This window comes from Salvelinus fontinalis, chromosome 12 (genome assembly GCF_029448725.1).
Source record: "Salvelinus fontinalis isolate EN_2023a chromosome 12, ASM2944872v1, whole genome shotgun sequence".
Classification (NCBI taxonomy): Eukaryota; Metazoa; Chordata; class Actinopteri; order Salmoniformes; family Salmonidae; genus Salvelinus; species Salvelinus fontinalis.
The window spans coordinates 40,921,345-40,943,819 of NC_074676.1; the positions used below are offsets into that span (position 1 = coordinate 40,921,345).

The following is a 22,475-nucleotide window of genomic DNA, read 5'->3' on the forward strand; positions in this document are numbered from 1 at the left end:
TTCAGATTACAAAGTTATAATTTTCCTAATATAACTTTTCAGATATTTTAATATCTGATCAATTAGTCATCTAATTAATGAATTATTCTTTACCTCATGTTAGTCTCATTCCAAACGTCGTAAATTGTTGGTTATCTGCACGAACCCATCCTTCACTATGAATCATCCATACATCAATTGTCTTAATCATTTATTTACTAACTAACTAAATAATCACAGAAATGCATAAACAAACAAACAGTAGATATAGTTACAAGGAAATGATAGGGGAGGTTCCCGAGTGGGCTAAGCCGATATGACGGCTTGGTGGACAAAGGGAAGTGGGTGTGGACTGAGAAGGGCGGGAAAGACAAAAGAGTCACTACACAGTTGATAATTATATTGATTGAAATGCTAATCCTTTGCATATGAACGCTCACTCATTCCGGAATAATTGCAATTAATATATATTTATGCTCAGTGTGTCGTCGTGATCTCTGTTGGAATCATCCGTCTTTCTGTTGGAAAGTTCATCTGATCATCTCTGCTCTCATGAAGTATCTCGTGGTTAGAATGGATACTTCAGAGTCCCATTCAGAAATGCCTTTATAGAATAGATGTTTCGGCGGTTGCAGTCTTCGCATTCAATGGTACATAATTCCTAGCTGCAGACTAGTAATCAGTATCGAAGAGTTGTTCTTATTCTGTTGTAATCGATAGTCTCAGAGTTTCAACAGCCATTACAACAGCTTATACTGAGATTCTTGTGGTCTCTACTCAACCTTAGCTCCCTCAGCTGACCGAGAAAGGCATGGTCTGAAGGGAATACCTTCAGGTGGGAGTTATATTCGTAACAGTAGAAAATACTGTCCCATCATGCCAGATCAATGTCTGTGCACATGGGGCGGGCCAATGACTTAGTTAACTTCTCTGGGATAGTTGGGACGCTAGCGTCCCAACTGACAAGCACCCCCAATCCCCCCCTCACTGATTAGCATCGCGTCACAATGAAAAGGAAAATCTAAATATCATAAAATCACAAGTCCAAGACACCAAATGAAAGATACAGATCTTGTGAATAAAGCCACCATTTCAGATTTTTAAAATGTTTTACAGGGAAGACAAAATATGTAAATCTATTAGCTAACCACGTTAGCAAAAGACACCATTTTTCTTTGTCCACCATTTTTTCTCTCCACCAGTAGCTATCACCAATTCGGCCAAATAAAGATATTGATAGCCACTAACCAAGAAAAAACCTCATCAGATGACAGTCTGATAACATATTTATTGTATAGGATAGGTTTTGTTAGAAAAATGTGCATATTTCAGGTATAAATCATAGTTTACAATTGCACCCACCATCACAACTCGACTAGAATAAATACAGAGAGCAACGTGTATTACCTAATTACTAATCATAAAACATTTCTTAAAAATACACAGCTCACAGCAATGGAAAGACACAGATCTTGTGAATTCAGACAATATTTCAGATGTTCTAAGTGTTTTACAGCGAAAACACAATAAATCGTTATATTAGCATACCACATGTGCAAACGTTACCCGAGCATTGATTCAAGCCAAAGAGAGCGATAACGTAATCATCGCCAAAATATATTAATTTTTTCACTAACTTTCTCAGAATTCTTCCGATGACACTCCTGTAACATCATATTACAACATACATATAGAGTTTGTTCGAAAATGTGCATATTTAGCCACAAAAAAACGTGGTTATACAATGACAATACTAGCAAAACTAGCCTGAAAATGTCGGGCGCCATATTTGACAGTGATCTTGTCTCATGAATAACTATTCATAAACTTGACTAAAAAATATAAAAGTTGGACAGCTATCGAAAGACAAATTAGTTCTTAATGCAATCGCTGAATTACATTTCTAAAATTATCCTTACTGTGCAATACAGGGTTCGCCAAGCGAAGCTATACCAAAAAAAATGGCGGAATATGCATTTAACATTTTTCGACAGAACAACGATTTATCATCTTAAATATTTCTTACTATGAGGTGATCTTCCATCAGAATCTTGGGCAATGTATCCTTTCTTGGGTCTAATCTTCTTTTGGTCGAAAGATGTCCTCTTGTCCGTCGAAATGCCCACTAACGTTCGACCGGGACCCCGAAACGTGCCCGGCGCTTGAAAGTGCATCACAAAGCAATGCCTCAAAATCGCACTAAACGGATATAAATTCCTATAAAACGGTTTAAATTAACTACCTTATGATGTTTTTAACACCTATAACGAGTAAAAACATGACCGGTGATATATTACTGGCTAAACAACAGCTTGGAAAGAGAGCAGGTCCGACGTCCATCGTGCGTCAGGCGCAGGGAGCAAAAGAAGGGTACATCCGGTCTTTGACCTTTTATACAGGCCCTGATTGCGCAATCGACTCCATTCAAATTGCCACCACTTACTGACATCTAGAGGAAGGCGTGGGCAGTGTATCCTCATAGCATTTACAGGGACATTAAAACTGACCTGGGACCAGAGGCCAAGATTTCTGAAATCTCACTCCATATCAGGAAAAGTGCTGTAGAATGAGTTCTGTTCCACTCAGAGACATAATTCAAACGGCTATAGAAGAAACTAGAGAGTGTTTTCTATCCAATAATAACAATAATATGCATATTGTACGAGCAAGAATTGAGTACTAGGCAGTTTAATTTGGAGACCAATTTTCCCTAAGTCGAAACAGCACCCCCTATATCCCAGAGAGGTTCAACTTTAAAGGGAATACAATTCTCTCACATTAACGGTTTAAAATCACATTACACAATTTCACAAATAGTTTCATCTTTACTCATTCATTTTATACAATAATTAGATGCAAGCCTCATAACGGAGGCTCCTGTATAAACAGAGTTATGGTAATGTGGCTGTATTGTCTTTCCTGAGGTCACAATCATGAAACAAAACGGACCGGTCGGAGCTGGTTTCTCCACCGACCGTTTACACATACTCCAAAACATGGATATTGTTCAGTTCTCAAGTTCTGTGATGTAGAAGAAATTCCTTTGTACTACTGTGAAGCTTTCTCTCCATATACTGCATGAGGGAGAGAGTCTCCTCCAGGAATATATGACCTGAGATAACAAAACCTGGGTGTAAGAGGGAGAGAGAGGGGAAGGCACTCGCTATACCCAAAGAGGGCCACGTCATGACAACATCATCTCGTACCCGCTCTCCTCTCCTTGGATAATCGACCATTGGGATCCGGCACAATCACGCACATCACAGCACCACTCACCCTCACCGTGTTATCCATGCACCAAGAAAGCCTTCCCTTCCTCATCATCACTGCACCGTACACTAAGCCATCCTCAGCCTCCCGTGGCTCCAACGTCATGACCCCACCATCTCCCCACCACGTCGGTTGAGAGTTCTGTGGTTGCCTTCCAGCCCGACATCCCAGAGGTTTACCAGGATTTCCGTTAAGTTTTCTCCAAGACCCGCGACACCTGTCCGCCCATTCACCTCCCCTGCATCGGCAGGCTTCTTCTTCGTGGCCAAGAAGGACGGAGGTCTATATCTGTGCATTGTTTACAGAGGCCTCAATTACATCACCACCAGGTACTGCTACCCTCTTCTGGTGCCGGCCTCTATCGACCAGCTCCGCGGTGCCCGTTTTGTTTTACTAAACTGGACCTGCAAAGTGCCTACGATCGGATCTGCATCCGGGAGGCGGATGAATGGAACCTTCAGTATGATGTATGGCCACTACGAGTACTTGGTGATGCCTTATAGATTAGCCAGTGCTCCGTCGGTATTCCAGGCATTCATGAACGAGGTGTTCCGGGACATGCTCGGGCGCCAGGTGGTCATGTATATCAACATCCTGGTCTACTCGGCTACCTTGGAGGATCACATCGCCCACGTCCAAGTAGTCCTGGGATACCTACTGGAGAACTGTCTGTAAGTGAAAGCGAAAAGTGCCAGTTCCATCAGGTAGCTGTCTTCTTGATTAACCGGATCAGCCCGCAAGGAGTGACGGTGGATGAGAGGAAGGTCGAGGCAGTCAGGTCATGGCAAGTCACAACCACTGCAAAGGGGCTACAACGTTTTTGAGGGTTTGCCAAATTCTACCGCTGCTTCATTAAAAACTTTGGCTCCATTGCCTCTCTCATCAAGGGTGGTCCCCGTAAGTTGGTGTGGAGTCCTGCAAACGATGAGGCCTTCCATCTACTGAAGGGGTGTTTCACCTCCTCCCCGTTGCTGAAAGACCCAGATCCTACACTGCCCTTCATGGTGAAGGTGGACGCTTTTGAAGTGGGCATGGGGGCCGTCCTGTGCCAACGCCAAGGTAACCCACAGAAATTGTATCCATGTGCCTACTACTCACCGACAATCGGAACCTGGAGTACATATGGACAGGGAGATGGCTGAACCCGCACCAAGCAAGGTGGGCCCATGTCTTCACTAGATTTACCTTCACCCTGTCATATCGCCCAGGTTCAAAGAACATCAAAGCCGATGCCCTGTTCCGTCAACACGATTCAGGAGATGTTCCTGTCCTGAGTGTGCCCATCATTCCACCCTCCCGAGTTGTTGCCCCCGTGCTTTGGGATGTAGACATGGACATCCGCCAGGCTCTGGAGAGGGAACCCACGCCTGCTACCTGCTTTCCGGAGCGCACCTATGTCACCACGGGGGTAAGGGATCGGCTGTTGACCTGGGTGCACACATCCCTCGCCGCTGGACACCCAGGTATCACCCGCACCATTCAATCCATTACCACCATGTACTATCGGCCTACCTTGGCGCAGGAGGTCGCGCGCTATGTCAACTGCTGCTCCGTACATGCCCAAACCAAATCTCCCCGGCACGCTCCAGCATGGAAACTCCTTCCCTTTCCCGTACCTCAGCGGCCTTGGTCCCATCTGTCCATAAATGTTGTTACTGATCTTACCCCATCTGATGGTTCCACCGCTGTTATGGTTGTTATGGACAGATTGTCAGAATCCTGACATTTTATCCCTCTCTCTGGTCTCACTATCGCTCTCCAGGTCGCTGAGGTACTGTTTCAGCAGGTCTTCCGGAACTATGGTCTTCCAGAGGACTTAGTCTCTGATGGTGGCCTTAGTCTCTGACGTTGGCCTCCAATTCACGTTGTGGGTATGGAGAGCCTTCATGGAGAAGCTGAGGGCCACGGCCAGCCTCACATCTGTGTACCGGCCTCAGTCCAACGGGCAGGTGGATAGGATCAACTAGGAGCTGGGGAAATATCGGGGACACCAGACCTGGTTTTCATAGCTGATTTTGATAAAGTACGACTGGGGTTTATATATAAATGCCTAGAATATTTAAATTTTGGGGAATCTCTTATAAAATGGGTTAAAATTATGTATAGTAACCCTAGGTGTAAAATAGTAAATAATGGCTACATCTCAGAAAGTTTTTAACTATCTAGAGCAGTAAAACAAGGTTGTCCACTATCGGCATATCTATTTATTATTGCCATTGAAATGTTAGCTGTTAAAATTAGATCAAGCAATAATATTAAGGGATTAGAAATCCGTGGTTTAAAAACTAAGGTGTCATTGTACGCTGATGATTCATGTTTTCTTTTAAAACCACATTTAGAGTCTCTCCACGGTCTCATAGAGGATCTAGATACTTTTGCTATCCTCTCTGGATTAAAACCAAATTATGAAAAATGTACTATATTACATATTGGATCACTGAACAATGCACATTTTACATTACCATGTAGTTTACCAATTAAATGGTCTGACGGAGATGTGGACATACCCAGTATACAAATCCCAAAAGAAAGAAAGGATCTCACTCCAATACATTTTTATAGAAAGTTAGCAAAAATAGATAAGATCCTGCTACCATGGAAAGGAAAATACCTGTCTATTTGTGGAAAAATCACCCTGATTAACTCTTTAGTCATATCACAGTTTACCTTTTTGCTTATGGTTTTGCGTACACCTAGCGACCTGCTTTTTAAATTATTGTTAAAAGATTTCATCAAGGTTTAAGATAAATTATTAAATAATTCTACCCGGAAACTTAACCATTAGGATTAGAGGTTATGTAGCATGGACAATGAGTAATAAAAGCTGATAAACATAAGATAAACATAAACATAAGACATAAGAAAACAAAGAGGAGCCTTAACCTATGTTTGAACCGACCCGGCTATAACTCTGGGGAGATAAGATAGGACAGGGAGTACCCCTCCAGGTTTCCCGTATCTGGTGGAGACTGGAACTGTCAGCTGAGTGGTAATAAACTGTGGTGAGACTCCAGGAGAAAAAGAGAGAATCCAAATGTTAGTGTGTATGTATGTGCGTAGGTTAAGAGAAGGTTATAAAAGGAATGTCTTTGTATATGCACAGCAGAGCTCTCCCAAATAAACTTGGATTTGATCAATTGTGAGCTGGGAATTCTGTCTTTGTCATTTAAAACCAGAACTTTACAACCTCTGGGTTGCAGACCGATTAAGATAATTGAATTTTATGAACGTTGATTCCAAAATTCTATAACAATTATATGCACAAAAAATATTCCATTTGATTTGAAACGGCAAGCCAGACAAATTAAAAGGGCCTATTTATATAACGAATATGAATTCGGAGGGCAGAAATTATTAAAGCATTGGACCTCTCACTAAAGGCATCAGTCATACAAAAGTTATACTTAAATCCAAACTGGTTCTCTAGTAAATTGGTAAGTATGTCTAATCCTATGTTTAAGATGGGCCTTTTTCCCTTTATTCAGATTACACCTGCTCACTTTCGGTTGTTTGAAAAGGAAATAATCTCCAAAATATCATTATTTTTTAAACAAGCCTTAGAAGGTTGGTTGCAATTTCAGTTTAATTACACCTGAAAAAACAGAACAAATAATACAAACATTGTGGTTAAACTCAAATATTCTAATTGATTTAAAAATATTTTTTTTCTCGAAGAAGTGTTTAAAAAAGGTATAATTTTAGTGAATGATATCATAAATAGGACTGGTGGAGTTATGTCACAGCTAACACAGACATATGGAAAAGTCTGCTCTACCCAAAATTACAATCAATTAATTGCAGCATTACCACAAAAATGGAAGAGGAAAGTAGAAGGGGGAAAAAATTAAGGAACTTGTCTGTTGGCCCTATATTAAAGAACATAAATGGTTAAAGAAAAGTGTGATAAATAAAAACATATACCAATTTAATTTAAGGACCAAAAAACTGACAGCTGTGCCATATAAATTGCTAAATAGTTGGGAAGAGATGTAAAGGCAGTCAATGTTGTTCTCCCCCTTAGACGAGAAGGAGCATGGATAGGACCAAGATGCGGATTGAGGGAAATAAGCCATCTTTTAATGAAGAACAGCAAACAAGACACTACAAACTACAAAACAACAAACTAACAAACCTTCAACCGTCCTGTGTGGCCCAAACACTGACACAGGAACAAACACCCACAAAACACCAGTGAAACCCTGGCTACCTTTGTATGACTCTCAATTAGAGACAAACAATACACACCTGTCTCTAATTGAGAATCATACCAGGCCGAACACAAAACCCCACATAGAAATACAAACATAGACAAACCCACCCAACTCACGCCCTGACCAACTAAAATGAATACAAAACAAAGGAAAACAGGTCAGGAACGTGACAGAACCCCCCCCTTAAGGTGCGAACTCCGGGCGCACCAGCACAAAGTCTAGGGGAGGGTCTGGGTGGGCGTCTGTCCACGGTGGCGGCTCTGGCGGTGGACGAGGTCCCCACCCCACCATAATCAATCCCAGCTTCTTTATCCCCCTCCCAATGACCACCCTCCTACTAACCCCACCTAAATGAAGGGGCAGCACCGGGATAAGGGGCAGCACCGGGATAAGGGGCAGCACCGGGACAAGGGGCAGCACCGGAACAAGGGGCAGCACCGGGACAAGGGGCAGCACCGGGATAAGGGGCGACACCGGGACAAGGAGCAGCACCGGGACAAGGGGCAGCACCGGGACAAGGGGCAGCACCGGGACAAGGGGCAGCACCGGGACAAGGGGCAGCACCGGGACAAGGGGCAGCAACGGGATAAGGGACAGCAGGTCCTGGCTGAGGGACTCCGGCAGGTCCTGGCTGAGGGACTCCGGCAGGTCCGGGCTGAGTGGCAGCTCCGGACTGTAGGGCAGCTCCGGACTGTAGGGCAGCTCCGGACTGTACGGCAGCTCCGGACTGTAGGGCAGCTCCGGACTGTACGGCAGCTCCGGACTGTCGGACGTCTCTGGCAGCTCCTGACTGGCGGGCGTCTCTGGCAGCTCCTGACTGGCGGGCGTCTCTGGCAGCTCCTGACTGGCGGGCGTCTCTGGCAGCTCCTGACTGACGGGCGTCTCTGGCAGCTCCTGACTGGCGGGCGTCTCTGGCAGCTCCTGACTGGCGGGCGTCTCTGGCAGCTCCTGACTGGCGGGCGTCTCTGGCAGCTCCTGACTGACGGACGGCTCTAGCGGCTCCTGACTGACGGACGGCTCTACTGGCTCGGGACAGACGGGCGGCTCTAATGGCTCGTGGCAGACGGATGACTCAGATGGCGCTGGGCAGACAGATGGCTCAGACGGCGCTGGGCAGACAGATGGCTCAGACGGCGCTGGGCAGACAGATGGCTCAGACGGCGCTGGGCAGACAGATGGCTCAGACGGCGCTGGGCAGACAGATGGCTCAGACGGCGCTGGGCAGACAGATGGCTCAGACGGAGCTGGGCAGACGGGCCGTTCAGGCACCGCTGGGCAGACGGCAGACTCTGGCCGGCTGAGACGCACTATAGGCCTGGTGCGTGGTACCGGAACTGGAGGTACCGGGCTGAGGGCACGCACCTCAGGGCGAGTGCGGGGAACAGGAACAGGGCACACTGGACTCTCGTGGCGCACTCTAGGCCTGGTGCGTGGTACCGGAACTGGAGGTACCGGGCTGAGGGCACGCACCTCAGGGCGAGTGCGGGGAGAAGGAACAGTGCGTCCAGGGCTCTGGAGACGCACAGGAGGCTTGGTGCGTGGTGCCGGAACTGGAGGCACCGGGCTGGAGACACGCACCATAGGGAGAGTACGTGGAAGAGGAACAGGGCTCTGGAGATGCACTGGAAGCCTGGTGCGTGGTGTAGGCACTGGTGGTACTGAGCTGGGGTGGGAAGGTGGCGCCGGATATACCGGACCGTGAAGGAGGACACGTGCTCTTGAGCACCGAGCCTCCCCAACCTTACCAGGTTGAATGGACCCCGTAGCCCTGCCAGTGCGGCGAGGTGGAATAGCCCGCACTGGGCTATGCAGGCGAACCGGGGACACCACCTGTAAGGCTGGTGCCATGTACGCCGGCCCGAGGAGACGTACTGGAGGCCAGATACGTTGGGCCGGCTTCATGGCATCCGGCTCGATGCCCAACCTAGCCCTCCCAGTGCGGCAAGGTGGAATAGCCCGCACTGGGCTAAGCACGCGTACTGGGGACACCGTGCGCTTCACCGCATAACACGGTGTCTGACCAGTACGACGCCCTCTTACTCCACGGCAAGCCCGGGGAGTTGGCTCAAGTATCCAACCCGGCTTCGCCACACTCCCCTTTAGCCCCCCCCCAAGAAATTCTTGGGTGAGCCTCTCGGGCTTCCAGCCTCTCATACGTGCTGCCTCCTCAATCCACCGCTCCTGGGCTGTGGCTGCCTTCTTCACCTCCCGAGAGCGGCGATTCTCTCCAACCCTTCCCCAGGGTCCTTTTCCGTCCATGATCTCCCTGGGTTGATCGCCCACCTGTCGATCTCCTCCCACGTAGTGTAGCCCAGATCCTTTGTAGGTTCCTTTTCCTGCCTCCTAGCTAGCTCCTCATATCGCCGCCTCTCTGCTTTCGCTGCCTCCAGCTCAGCTTTGGGGCGGTTATATCCTCCTGGTACCTCCCGGTCTAAAATTTCCTCCCATGTCCATGAATCCTTGCATTGCTCCTGTTGCCGCTGGTCATGTTGCTTGGTCGTATATAGGTGGGTCATTCTGTCACGATCGTGTACTGGAGAGACGGACCAAGGCGCAACATGATTTGAATACATCTTCTTTTTTAATAGCAACGACGAAGATGAACACTACACACTTATACAACACTAACGAAAACAACAAACGATCGTGAAAACTTCAAACGTAAGTGCACACACAAACTACTTACGTCGAACTATACAGATACACAAACAATACACACCTGTCTCTAATTGAGAATCATACCAGGCCGAACACAAAACCCCACATAGAAATACAAACATAGACAAACCCACCCAACTCACGCCCTGACCAACTAAAATGAATACAAAACAAAGGAAAACAGGTCAGGAACGTGACAAGAGATGTTCGATGTACCCATTCCATGGCACATGGTTTATGAATTGATACGCAAAACTTCAAAAAATGTATTTTAAATTACTATACAAAATGTTTGCAACTAATAGAATATTATATATATGGGGGATACAATATTCCCAGCTCTGCAGATTCTGCTGTGAGGAGGCAGAGTCAATAAATAATTTATTTTGGTATTGTCCATATGTAGCTTGTTTTTGGTCACAGGTCCAGGAATGGCTGAAGAATTGCAACATTTGCCTAGAACTAACGCTGCAGATAGCAATTCTGGGTGATTTGAAAAGCCATAGTCAATCAATAAGTAATATAATTATTATTTTAGCAGAAATTTTACTTTTTAATTTACAATCTGTAGAAGCTATGAGAGTAGAAAGGTTCAATACTTTTGTAAAGCGTCACTGCTTCACAGTTGGAAAATATATGGCAAATAGAAATCCAAAATGGATGGTGTTGAGAGATAGATGGGAGGGGTTGAATGGAGCTGAAGGCTGGGACTAATAACAAGATAACCAATGTAAAACATATGGGGTCTGTAAAATGTATATAGGTTCAGAACTTTTGTTAAATAGCACAGTTACAAATAGAAATCAAACTGGATGGACATCAGAATTAGAGGAAGGACTAAAAACAAACAATATATAACTATTGTAAAATAAATTGTGTCTGTAAAATGTGTATAAGATATAAAAACTGAAGGTAGAAGAAGCCTAAGTGTTTATTGGTACACTCTAATTGGGGGAAGGGTGGTAGGGTTTTCAGGGAATAATAAAGGTATATTCTAAAAAAAAAGTATGTCTGTCTATATAGGTATGTGTATGTATATATGTGTATATGTATGTATATGGGAAAAAATATATGATATATGGGGTAATATTAAGCTGATCCACCCCTTAAAAACATTTTCAAAAAAGGAGCAGGGGAGGTTACTTAGGAGTCTCTGCCAAGACCCCCTCCACCGGGCTGACTCCCAGTGCGTCCTGGGATATCACCTGGTCTTGGCCCCGTGGATCCCAAGGCTGACCGGAGTCCCTGCGGTAGGTTCCGGCGCTCAGAGGAGTTTTGGAATGCTGCCCACGTGAGGCTCCAGCACCATCCACCGCCAGAAGGAGCAGGCGGACCGCCACCACAGTGAGGCTACCATGTTCCATCCTGGTGATTTGTGTCTGGCTCTCCACCAGAAACCTCCCACTCCGCCTGGAAGCTGAGCCCCCGGTTTGTGGGGTCCTTCAAGGTCCTTCCGGAGGATCAACAAGGTAACATATTGTTTACAACTCCCTATCAACTACTGGATTTCACCCTCTTTTCATGTTTCCCTCCTCAGGCTGGTGGTTCTGGTCCTCTGGCTGGTGCCGCCCCCCACACTACCCCTCCACCTCCCCTGGACATCGATGGGAACCCCGACTATGTTGTCAGGTCCCTCCTGGACTCCCGACGTTGTTGGAGTTGGCTCCAGTACCTGATGGACTGGGAGGGGTACGGCCCAGAGGTGCGCCTCGTCCTGTGGCTGGAGCCGTGCATCAGGGGGGCGGTACTGTCACGCCTACTCCCGATCCTCCGCTCCAGCACTTGACGTCGCCGGTCTCCTAACTGGCAACCATCATTATGAACACCTGCTCCCCATCGTTACGCAAACCTGTACTTCATCATCACATTGATTACTCTCCCTTTATTTAGCCCTCAGTCATCAGGCAGTATTGGTTTTGTCACGTTCAGTACTCTTCTCCTGTTTTGTTGATCTGCCTTTTTCTTCTTATTAAACTCACCTTCTCCACCTGCTTCCTGATTCCCAGTGTATACGTTACATGTAGCATGTAGCATGTAGCATTTATTTTTGTGTAGTATAGAATAGATATGATATATACGTTGGGGCACAAACTATAGGACTGAACACAATAAGTTGCAGAATAGTCCTCTTCACATAGTCATCAATGCATGGTCTACGCAGTATGCCACAAAGTAAACAATACTGTCATTACACAATATGCATGTGAGTATTAGGCCTACTGTCTCACACTATTCCGTGTGTATTCTCTGTATCCCTAGGCAACGTGTTGGTGTACTCCATATGTCCCCCCCAACCATGAGTCCACCAGAAGTACTGTCACATAGGCCTAGCTGTTTGTTTTCTGGTTCAACAGCTTGGGCAGCATCTGCATGGCTGTGGTGTTCTCCTGTGGAGGGCACTTTGTCCTCTACACGTATGAAAATGGCTTTGGAAGGTCATACTATCTGTTGATAAGCAACTGATTGCTAAGGTTATGGTTTAGAATAAGGGTTAGGATACAGATTAAGGATAGGGTTAGGGTTAAGTTTAGGGTTATATATTTGAAATTTACTGATAGTGTGTAGAGCATCTACATTTTACTTTGAGATTTTTGTAATTAAGCTGACTGTCTTATCCAGAGCGACTTACAGTTAGTGCATTCATCTTAAGATGAATATCAGGTCTCTATCTCCAGCTTAGTAACCATAACACAGGCTTTTCTTAATCCTTTTTCATATAACCTATTCTATTCTCCACTCGCCAGGCCTTCTAATTTCTTTACTGAGCCATATGCAACCTCTATGCCCTCTCCCCTACCAATGTGGTAGGCCCGAGTCATCACGTTAACTTCCTGTTCTTCATATATCTGCCAGTAGAGCTCATCTATGTCAGTTCCATTTCCTGTCTGTTCTCATAGAAACCCTGTTGCGATACTATTCTATTCTATTTGCTACCATCATTAATCTTTTCTTTTCGATTGAACAACTCATCAGCCAATTCAATTAGGACATGTGGAGTAAAATAACTACCCTTTTAAAATCTTAATCCTTAAAGAAGAAAATGTCATTCCTCCTGTGCTTTTATCCAGCAACCCCCTAGGCCTGAACACTCACTCTCTATTTCTATGCTGGTCTTATGTTCTTCTTTCAATCTATGTACAATAATTATCACTTATTGTACACATATAATCACCTTGCGCAATATTTTCCTATCTTTTCCCTATTTCAACGCCCACGTAGAGCAAGCCAGAGTTTATAACAAGAACAAGCAGAAAGCGAAAGCAAAGTTTCAGACTTTAGCACCCTCCTCTGCTCTCCCCATTCAGGATGTTTCTTTTCTGAGAATTCCAAGGACCCCTCAACTCAACATCCCCCACCTCTTCTTCTTTGAAACAGGATGGTCATCTTTGGGGTCGTCTGGGTTGAGCACTTTCCTGGAGATTTATACCAACACAGGTTGGTTAGGAAACAGCCGCTGCTCTCCAGTTCTTGGCTCGCCCACTGAACCTGCCACCGCCGAAGAAGACGCCGACACCCCTATTTATAATTTGAACAGGTAGACATCCAGTTCCTTGTTCACCCGTGCGTCAATGTAATGAACATAATAAAAATAAAAATCCATCAGTTTAAACTAGAGATAATTTAAGCTAGAGATATAATTTTGCATGGACTGCGTCTCAATCCACTGCATCCGCCTATGTTGCCCTTCTGCATCTGCGGTGGAAAGTGGCAGAGCTACAGCACTGTTTGTCAGACTATGACACATCCCGAAATCGGTCTTCTCACGATAATGTCTGTAGGGTCCGAACGGTTTGGCCTACAAACTATTATGACAACGGGACTCGTCTGAAGTCGATACCATCGATATGCCAACTTCTGTTTGGTAGCATCCAAACTGTTTGGGATACCAACTAATACGGGGGAGACTCCCACGAGTACGATAGTGTTCTCCGCTTTGCTATAAACCTCCCACAAGTGTCACAGGACTCGTCTGAAAGTAACCCATACAAATTAATGGAAGGATGGAGGTAGTTTTGCATCAACAAAAATAAGGGGTGTCCAAAAAAACAAAAAATGTTTGTGAGCTTTCTTATGTTTCCTAGACATAGGACAGAAACTTCAAATCCTTATTAATGACAAAGTAAAAAACAGGATTTTAGAAATGTTTGCAGATGTATTAAAAATAAAAATAAAACATAAATAAGTTATTCAGACCCTTTGCTATGAGACTCGAATTGAGCTCAGGTGCATCCTGTTTCCATTGATCATCCTTGAGGCGTTTCTACAACATGATAGGAGTCCACCTGTGGGAAATTAAATTGATTGGACATGATTTGGAAAGGCACACACCTGTCTTCATAAGGTTCCACAGTTGACAGTGCATGTCAGAACAAAAGCCAAGCCATGAGGTTAAAAGTACTTGTTACTTGTTAAAAGTACTTGTTGATCTGGCGGCCTGACTAAACACAAATGCTCCATTTGTAAATGGTGTCTGAGTGTTGGAGTGTGCCGCTGGCTATCCGTATATTTTGAAAACATAACAATTGTGCCGTCTGGTTTGCTTCATATAAGGAATTTTAAATGATTCATAGTTTTACTTTTACATTTCATACTTAAGTATATTTGAGCAATTACATTTACTTTTGATACTTAAGTATATTTAAAACCCCTTTTAGACTTTTACTCAAGTAGTATTTTACTGGCTGACTTTTACTTGAGTCATTTTCTATTAAGGTATCTTTACTTTTACTCAAGAGTGACAATTGGGTACTTTCTGCACAACTGTGTGTGTCACAGATCAGGTGAGGCAATCTGATTTGTTTTCAGTGAAGGGGAAATATGCACTATACAAACAATGACAAAGTATAGTACTACACAGAAGGTGTGGCCTAGTCACACTACATGGAAAACATAAACAAATATCTGGACCATCAACAATCCTTTGACATTAGCTTTAAAAAATCCTTAATCTTTTGTTGTTCAATTTCCCATAACACTACCTCTGAGAAAGAAGGACGACATAACACAGATAATGGGAAGAACAGACACTGTCAGCTGAAATGGCGGGTAAGTACAGCAGCAACTACAAAATTGCCACTTATGTTTTGGACATTTACAGGGGTTTTCAAATCATTTTCAAGGTTGCTTAATATTGTTTATGCACTGTATATTACATCCTTACATTTGGATATTGAGATACCGTATAGTACTAATGATGCAAATATATTAGTTACCACAGTAACCAAAAGGCTCAGAGTTATGATAAATAGGCGTAGAGATAGTATGCTTAAAAAAATAGTAATAGGCATCGAAACTGTGCTGACAGTACAGCTGTACTGGAACTGATTAGGGGAGTGAAGTACCGTATAAGTAGGATACAGTAAAATACTGTATAAGCCCTGGTTTTAGCAAATATCTATTGATTTTGAAGGCCTGCCCAGACAGGAAGAAGTTCACAAAGGGTATTACCGGGATGGACATAGTTTTACTAAAAGTTATCCCTGACGTTGTATATAAATGTCTTGCTATGACCATAGCTACTCTACTTCGAACAAGCATAGCAGGTCTGTGTCTTCCTATCAGGCTTTGCAATTTGCATCTCGTGATTTTTGTGAAATGTTTCTGAGTATTTGACATCTTTCGGAAATGTCAATGTAATATTCACACTAACTGTCTAGCTCCCCAAGCTGGTCAGCCCGTGTCAGTAACAGTGGGTGTTGTATGGAACTTCACATTGGATCCTCCACCACCACAACCGCCACGACTTACAGGTGGGGCATTCCACAATCCACAGCATTATTGAAACAACAGATTCAAAAGTTGTGTTTTTCAAACTATATTACAACGTATTACAATGTAAAGTGCTTTGAGCATCTGGTAAAATGCTATACAGTGCTATACAGTACAATCAATTCTAAATATTATTATTAGTGTCTGCATTGTGTCTCCAATTAGAGAGAGGAAAACATGTTGGTGACTTTCAGTCCTTTCTCTGTTCCTCTCTCCAGTATGGGCCACACTTGTGTTCACTGTTATAACCGTTGCCCGGATCGTCATAGGTCAGTAACATTTCTGTTTAGACATGCATTTCCTGTGGAACTTCCCCTATTTCAATCCTGTTACCTCTATCACATTGTTTATTACCACCTAAAGTGCTTATTTCCATACATAGGTGTCGTGTACAAAAATGATTGCCCCCAGCAACCGTACATCCCCAACTACCTGCTATGGATGGCCATCTTCAACCTGATTATGACAACATGGATGTCGTTCCCCTGGGAACCAGAGGGGAGGGGGCAGCAGACCCCAAAGAGCTGTATCTGTGTCTCACTGCAGTTCTTGCTGGCTTTGTCAGTGTTCTGTTGGATCATTGCTGGTGAGAGAAAGATTTGCTGTAAAAACATGAACACAAGGTAGAGGGCTGTAATTGTTTGTTTCATTATCAACACATTTCAAGTTTTAAAAAACACATCACTTTTATGTAATACACAAAACATAAAATATATTTTCAGGTCTGTATATTGTTAATATAAATGTAATTGAAACATTGTATTGTTTTCTGGTTTGCTTAATATATGGAATTTAAAAGTATTAATACTTTTTATACTTAATTATATTTAAAACCAAATACTTGATTTTTACTCAAGTAGCATTTTACTGGCTGACTTTCACTTTTACTTGAGTCATTTTCTATTAATGTTTCTTTACTTTTACTCGTGTGACAACTGGGTACTTTTTCCACCACTGTGTGTGTCACAGATCAGGTGAGCAATCTGATTGCTTACAATGAAGGGGGAAATATGCACTATACAAACAAAACAAACAATGACAAAGTATAATACTACACAGAAGGTGTGGCCTAGTCACGTTCTACAGGTCTGTATATTGTCAATAAAAATGTAATTGACACATGGTATTGTTTTCTTTATGACCTATTTGTCAAAACTGTCTGCTGGAAATGTGTGGATCTTCTCTATATACCAACCCAACTACGACCCGACCCGTTCAGACGGCCAGTACTGCAACAAGACCCTGTACACCTTTGCCTTCTGGAACGCAGTGCTTGAAACCTTGGTGTTGGGAGCGATGCTAGCTAACTGCTGCAAAGGTCTGTTCTGTGGCATTCTGCTAAATGGACAACCACAGCCAGACAGAGACTTCCACAGGAACGTCTGAAGGAGGGATGGAATGTGTGAAGGAGTGATGGAACGTTTGAAGGAGGGATGGAACGTTTGAAGGAGGGATGGAATGTGTGAAGGAGGGATGGAATGTTTGAAGGAGGGATGGAATGTGTGAAGGAGGGATGGAACGTCTGAAGGAGGGATGGAACGCCTGAAGGAGGGATGGAATGTCTGAAGGAGGGATAGAACGTCTGAAGGAGGGATGGAACGTCTGAAGGAGGGATGGAACGCCTGAAGGAGGGATGGAACGTCTGAAGGAGGGATGGAATGTCTGAAGGAGGGATAGAACGTCTGAAGGAGGGATGGAACGTCTGAAGGAGGGATGGGACAAGGGACGTCTATCGTGCTCTTGTCTTCTTAGCTTCACCATCATTTTGTAAAACCAGTACATTTTATTAATCTACGGTATGATTATGGATTAAAAAAGCAGTTTTTGTGATACTTTTCTCTTAGCTATGTGTGTTTTGCATCCACACACAACACTCTGCAATAGGAACTGTTCACATAACACTGTTTTCCTCTTTTCCTATTTTTTTGTGATAAAGAAAATAATTCAAAAGTTGTTGCTGATGAACATATAGGTTTTAATATACACTGAGTGTACAAAATGTTAGGACCACCTTCATTAGTTGCAATCCCTTTTGCCCTCAGAACAGCACCAATTTGTCGGGGCATGGTCTCTACAAGTTGTCGAAAGCGTACCACAGGGATGCTGGCCCATGTTGACTCCAATGCTTCCCACAGTTATGTCAAGTTGGCTGGATGTCATTTGGGTGGTGGCCCATTCTTGATACACACAGGACTGTTGAGCGTGAAAAACCCAGCAGCATTGCAGTTCTTGACACAACCAAACAGGTTCGCCTGGCACCTACTATCATACCCCATTCAAAGGCACATAAATATTTTGTCTTACCCTAACATTCCATCTTCAACCTGACTCCTCCCCTTCATCTACACTGATTGAAGTGGATTTAAATTGTGACCTCAATAATGGATCATAGCGTTCACCTGGATTCACCTGGTCAATCTCATGGAAAGGGCAGGTGTTCCTAATGCTTTGTACACTCAGTGTATTTTGACATTGGTTAAATTGTATTATATCAAGGAATATATACAGGTAACTTGAGTAAATGAGGGATACAAAGTATATTGAAAGCATGTGCAAAGTATATTGAAAGCTAATTCCTGACTTAATTGAGCAGCAATTAACAGCCTGTCACGCTCTGACCATAGTTCTTGTGTGTTTTGCTTGTTTTAGTGTTGGTCAGGACGTGAGCTGGGTGGGCATTCTATGTTGTGTGTCTAGTTTGTCTGTTTCTGTGTTCGGCCTAATATGGTTCTCAATCAGAGGCAGCTGTCAATCGTTGTCCCTGATTGGGAATCATATATAGGTGGCTTGTTTTGTGTTGGGGATTTGTGGGTGGTTGTTTCCTGTCTTTGTGTTTTCTATGCACCAGTTAGGACTGTATCGGTTTGCCACATTTATTATTCTGTATTTAAGTGTTCATGTTTTTCGTTCGTATTAAACATGTTGAGCACTGGCTACGCTGCGTGTTGGTCTGATCCCTGTTACACCTCCTCTTCTAGTGAAGAGAGGGAAGGCTGCCGTTACACTGCCCGTCATGCTTACGGTCATGTATAAAAATGCTACCATGGCTATGCCCCCAAAGGATGACAATGCCCCCATCCACAGGACACGATGGTCCCTGAATGGTTTGATGAGCATGAAAACAATGTAAACCATATGCCATGGCTGTCTCAGTCACCAGATCTCAACCCAGTTTGAACACTTATGGGAGATTCTGGAGCAGCGCCTGAGACAGCGTTTTCCATGACCATCAACAAAACACCAAATTATGGAATTTCTCATGGAAGAATGGTGTCGCATCCCTCCAATAGAGTTCCAAACACTGGAACTCTGTTGGAATCCATGCCAAGGTGCATGGACACTGTTCTGGTGCCTCGTGGTGGCCCAATGCCCTATTAAGACACTTTAAATTGGTGTTTCCTTTTTTTTGCAGTTACCTGTATATTACATACACCTACCGTTGATCCATGTTAATTAAAAGATACAGTATGTACCATGAAAAAGGTGCAACTGAAAATAGAGTCTATTGTCAACTGTCTGTCGAACTGTCTTACAACGTAATAAAACACATCCCTCCATACATTTAAGTTACAGTAGCTAATGTTTTATAAAGATGATAGAACAGTTACAAAGAGACTAGTATTTAGCACATTTTATTAAAACTTTAAATAAACATATCACAAACATGTCACTATATTTCAAGCCATACAACAGTGTCCAAGACAATTACATCATCAATTTCCTGTAGAGTTGTACTTTAACTCAATGTGAAAAATACTATTGCGATATGAAAAATCTAAGTGTACATTACAACCAAACCTTTCAGATAATTATTCAGATATTAAAAATGAAAAGAAACAAAAATCCTAATTAGATCATTATTTTATTAGTAACCAATTCTGCAAATTAACTGTGCAATGCATACTGTGTCTATTTTACAGGGATTTCATTAGGCTTTAAATTGGGTTGCACCATATTCTGAAATTGAACTTTCTAAAATTTTACCTTTGGAGGGAGACTTTCCCTGATGCAAAGATGTTATGATTTATGACAGTGTTATTCAATTCCGGTCCTGGAATGCCAAAACATTTCAGGTTTTTGTTTCTACCTGGTAGTTAATTGCACTCACCTGGTGTCCCAAGTCTGAATTAGTCCGTGATTAGAAGGAGAGGATGAAAAACAGAAGTTTTTCAGCCCTCCAGGATCAGAGTTGAACAGCCTTGATATATGATGTTATGATCACAAAATCAATCTGAACATCATTCGTGACAGCAATCACTCAGGGGATCAATATGTGATTTGGCACAGATTTCATCCTAAACGTAATACTGAAAGGAAGTGCAGCTTTAGTGATGAATGATGAGCAATACGTAAACAACACGATATTGCACTTTTCATGTTGTGTGTATCCCGAGAAGGAAGGGAGAGCATAATGCTGTTTCCTCCTCTTTTTGGCCCTACCATGAGGGATGAAGTTTTACAAAAGGAGTGAGGGAGACAGGGAAAGTTCCAGAAAAAGTAGAGCATCAGTAGTCGTCAGCTGGAAGAGAGAAACAGAAGATGGGATTACCCACGGCTGAAACTGAACCAAGCCGATAAGGAAGAGGAAGAAGATGAGGAAGATCAGGAAGAGGAGCATGCGATGCCATCCAATCATAGGAAGATCAGAAAGAGGAGCATGCAATCCCATCTAATCATAGGAAGATCAGGAAGAGGAGCATGCGATCCCATCCAATCATAGAAAGATGAGAAAACCAAATCAGGAAGTGGCATCATGCAGGCATGCAGTGACAGTGAGATGGACAATTGCTTACTTTCTATCGTTAGGATGCAGGTGCTGGCGGCGGTGCCTCTGCTGTTGACAGCCTTGCACATGTACTCGCCCTCGTCCTCTGGGAAGGTCTCTGGCAGGTAGAGGCAGAAGGTCTCTCCTCTCTCTATGTACTGATAGTCTTCACAGTCCTGGAGCATCTCCCCCTCAAACCACCAGGTCACCTCCGGCTTGGGCTCCCCGGTGATCTTCACCGTGAATCGCACTGGCTCGGCATCCACCACCGATTGGTTCTTCAGGGGCTTCTTAAACCACGGAGCCCCCGACCTGGCATGGTCCTCCTCATCCTCATAGGCTGCCGAGCTATTGATGATGCTTCCCTCTTCCTCCTCCTCATCTTCCCTTTTCTGACAAAGATATGACACATTGACACATTATTTTTGGAAACCCTCCCTCCACTGAACTGTCATGCGTTTTTAGAATGTCATGCGAGTCAGGGACGTCGTCAACTGTTTAACAATGAGAAACCCGATGATTGAACCCGATGAAAGAGGGATTTACTTTTTGGAGAGCGGCGTCAATCTCTTGCTGCTCGAACTGCATCCTCTGAAGCTTCTGTTCGTCCACCCTCTTCTTCTCCTCCTCCTCTCTGGCTCTGGCCATTTGTTCAAACCGTGCACGCATGTCCACCTTCTGTCTGAACGGAGCCTCCTCAGCCCCCTTCTCTGTGTCATTTTTGCCTTCATCAACATCCTGAAAAAACAGCATAACATGATACAGACCGACGCGTTTGGAGTTCCAATGCGATTCTGAAGGATCATGCTAAAATATATACCTCCTGGATCCTCTCTTCTTCCCTCTCTTTGATTTCCTCATCTACAGCCTTTCTCTTTGCTCTCACATCCTCAATCTTCTTCTGGATCTCCTCGTCTTTCAACTGCTTGATCTTCTCAAACTTGGACTTGAGGTTCTTGGCCTGGATGGAGCCAGTCCTCTTGAGTTTCTTCAGCTCCTCATACTCCTTACTCACTGTATCAGAGCTCTCATTCACCACGTCCTTAGGAGAGAAACACATATAGTGATAAGATTAGTTTTAAGGATACAGACAAAACAGAAGCATAGGCCTAATCATTTCAACACATAAGAAATTAGGCTGTATGCATCAAGCGTCTCAGAGTAAGAGTACTGATCTAGGATCAGGTCAATGTTATCTTGTGATTATGGTATAAAAGGCTAAACTGGTCCTAAATCAGCACTCCTACCCAGAGATACTTTATAAATGTGGCCCCTGGTTCTCCTCATCTTGTTATCAATCTCTGCAGTTGGTAGTTCCATGCAAATATCCATGAGACTTCCCACGTGGGTCTTTAACAGCATTGTGAGACTGATACCATGTTGATGACTGACCTCTCCCATCTCTTGTCTGAGCTGTTCAAACTCCTGTTTCTCCTGCTCCATTTTCTTTTTGCGCGCCGCCACCTTGCACCTCCTATCGGCTTCCTCCTTCTGCTTAAGCAGCTCTTCGAAGTTCATCTCCAGTTTTCCAGGGTTCAATGCTTCCTGGGATTCGCTCTTGACCATTCCGTCCTCGTCCTCATCTAGCACCTACCGGCACACAAACACAGAGCATGGTGTCATTGACAATCTCACAATAAACCAATTACAATCCAATCAAAGTTTGTTTGTCACATGGGCCAAATACAACAGCTTACTTACAAGCCCTTAACCAACAAAAATAAGAGTTAAGAAAATATTTACTAAATAAACTAAAGTAAAAATAATTTAAAAAGTGACACAATAAAATAACAATAACGAGGCTATATACAGGCGATATCGGT

General features: G+C 43.8%; 2 protein-coding genes across 2 annotated transcripts in view; one reads left to right on the forward strand and one right to left on the reverse strand.

Annotated features, from left to right (window-relative positions):
- Positions 1-14,770: 14,770 nt before the first annotated feature.
- LOC129866561 (transmembrane protein 272-like) lies at positions 14,771-19,103 on the forward strand. Its single transcript, XM_055939315.1, has 6 exons — positions 14,771-15,164; positions 15,776-15,868; positions 16,106-16,156; positions 16,270-16,473; positions 16,857-16,861; positions 17,055-19,103. Exons 1-6 carry the CDS (start codon positions 15,158-15,160, stop codon positions 17,271-17,273), a joined length of 579 nt encoding a protein of 192 aa, XP_055795290.1. The 5' UTR covers positions 14,771-15,157; the 3' UTR covers positions 17,274-19,103.
- Positions 19,104-19,522: 419 nt separating this feature from the next.
- The window catches only part of LOC129867416 (nexilin-like), a 30,224-nt gene continuing 27,271 nt past the window's right edge, over positions 19,523-22,475 (reverse strand). Inside the window, exons 10-14 of the mRNA XM_055940799.1 lie at positions 22,045-22,242; positions 21,473-21,694; positions 21,199-21,390; positions 20,681-21,044; positions 19,523-20,406 (exon numbers count right to left, since the gene is read on the reverse strand). Of these exons, the coding sequence (XP_055796774.1) occupies positions 20,393-20,406; positions 20,681-21,044; positions 21,199-21,390; positions 21,473-21,694; positions 22,045-22,242 (990 nt within the window). The 3' untranslated portion in view covers positions 19,523-20,392. The remainder of the gene's footprint in view (positions 20,407-20,680; positions 21,045-21,198; positions 21,391-21,472; positions 21,695-22,044; positions 22,243-22,475) is intronic.

What these genes read in the sequence shown, in the direction of transcription:
- LOC129866561 (XM_055939315.1), top strand. An exon ending in ACAACCGCCACGACTTACAG is followed by an intron (nt 15,869 to 16,105) that starts GTGGGGCATTCC and finishes TCCTCTCTCCAG; the next exon opens with TATGGGCCACACTTGTGTTC. An exon ending in CGTTGCCCGGATCGTCATAG is followed by an intron (nt 16,157 to 16,269) that starts GTCAGTAACATT and finishes TTCCATACATAG; the next exon opens with GTGTCGTGTACAAAAATGAT.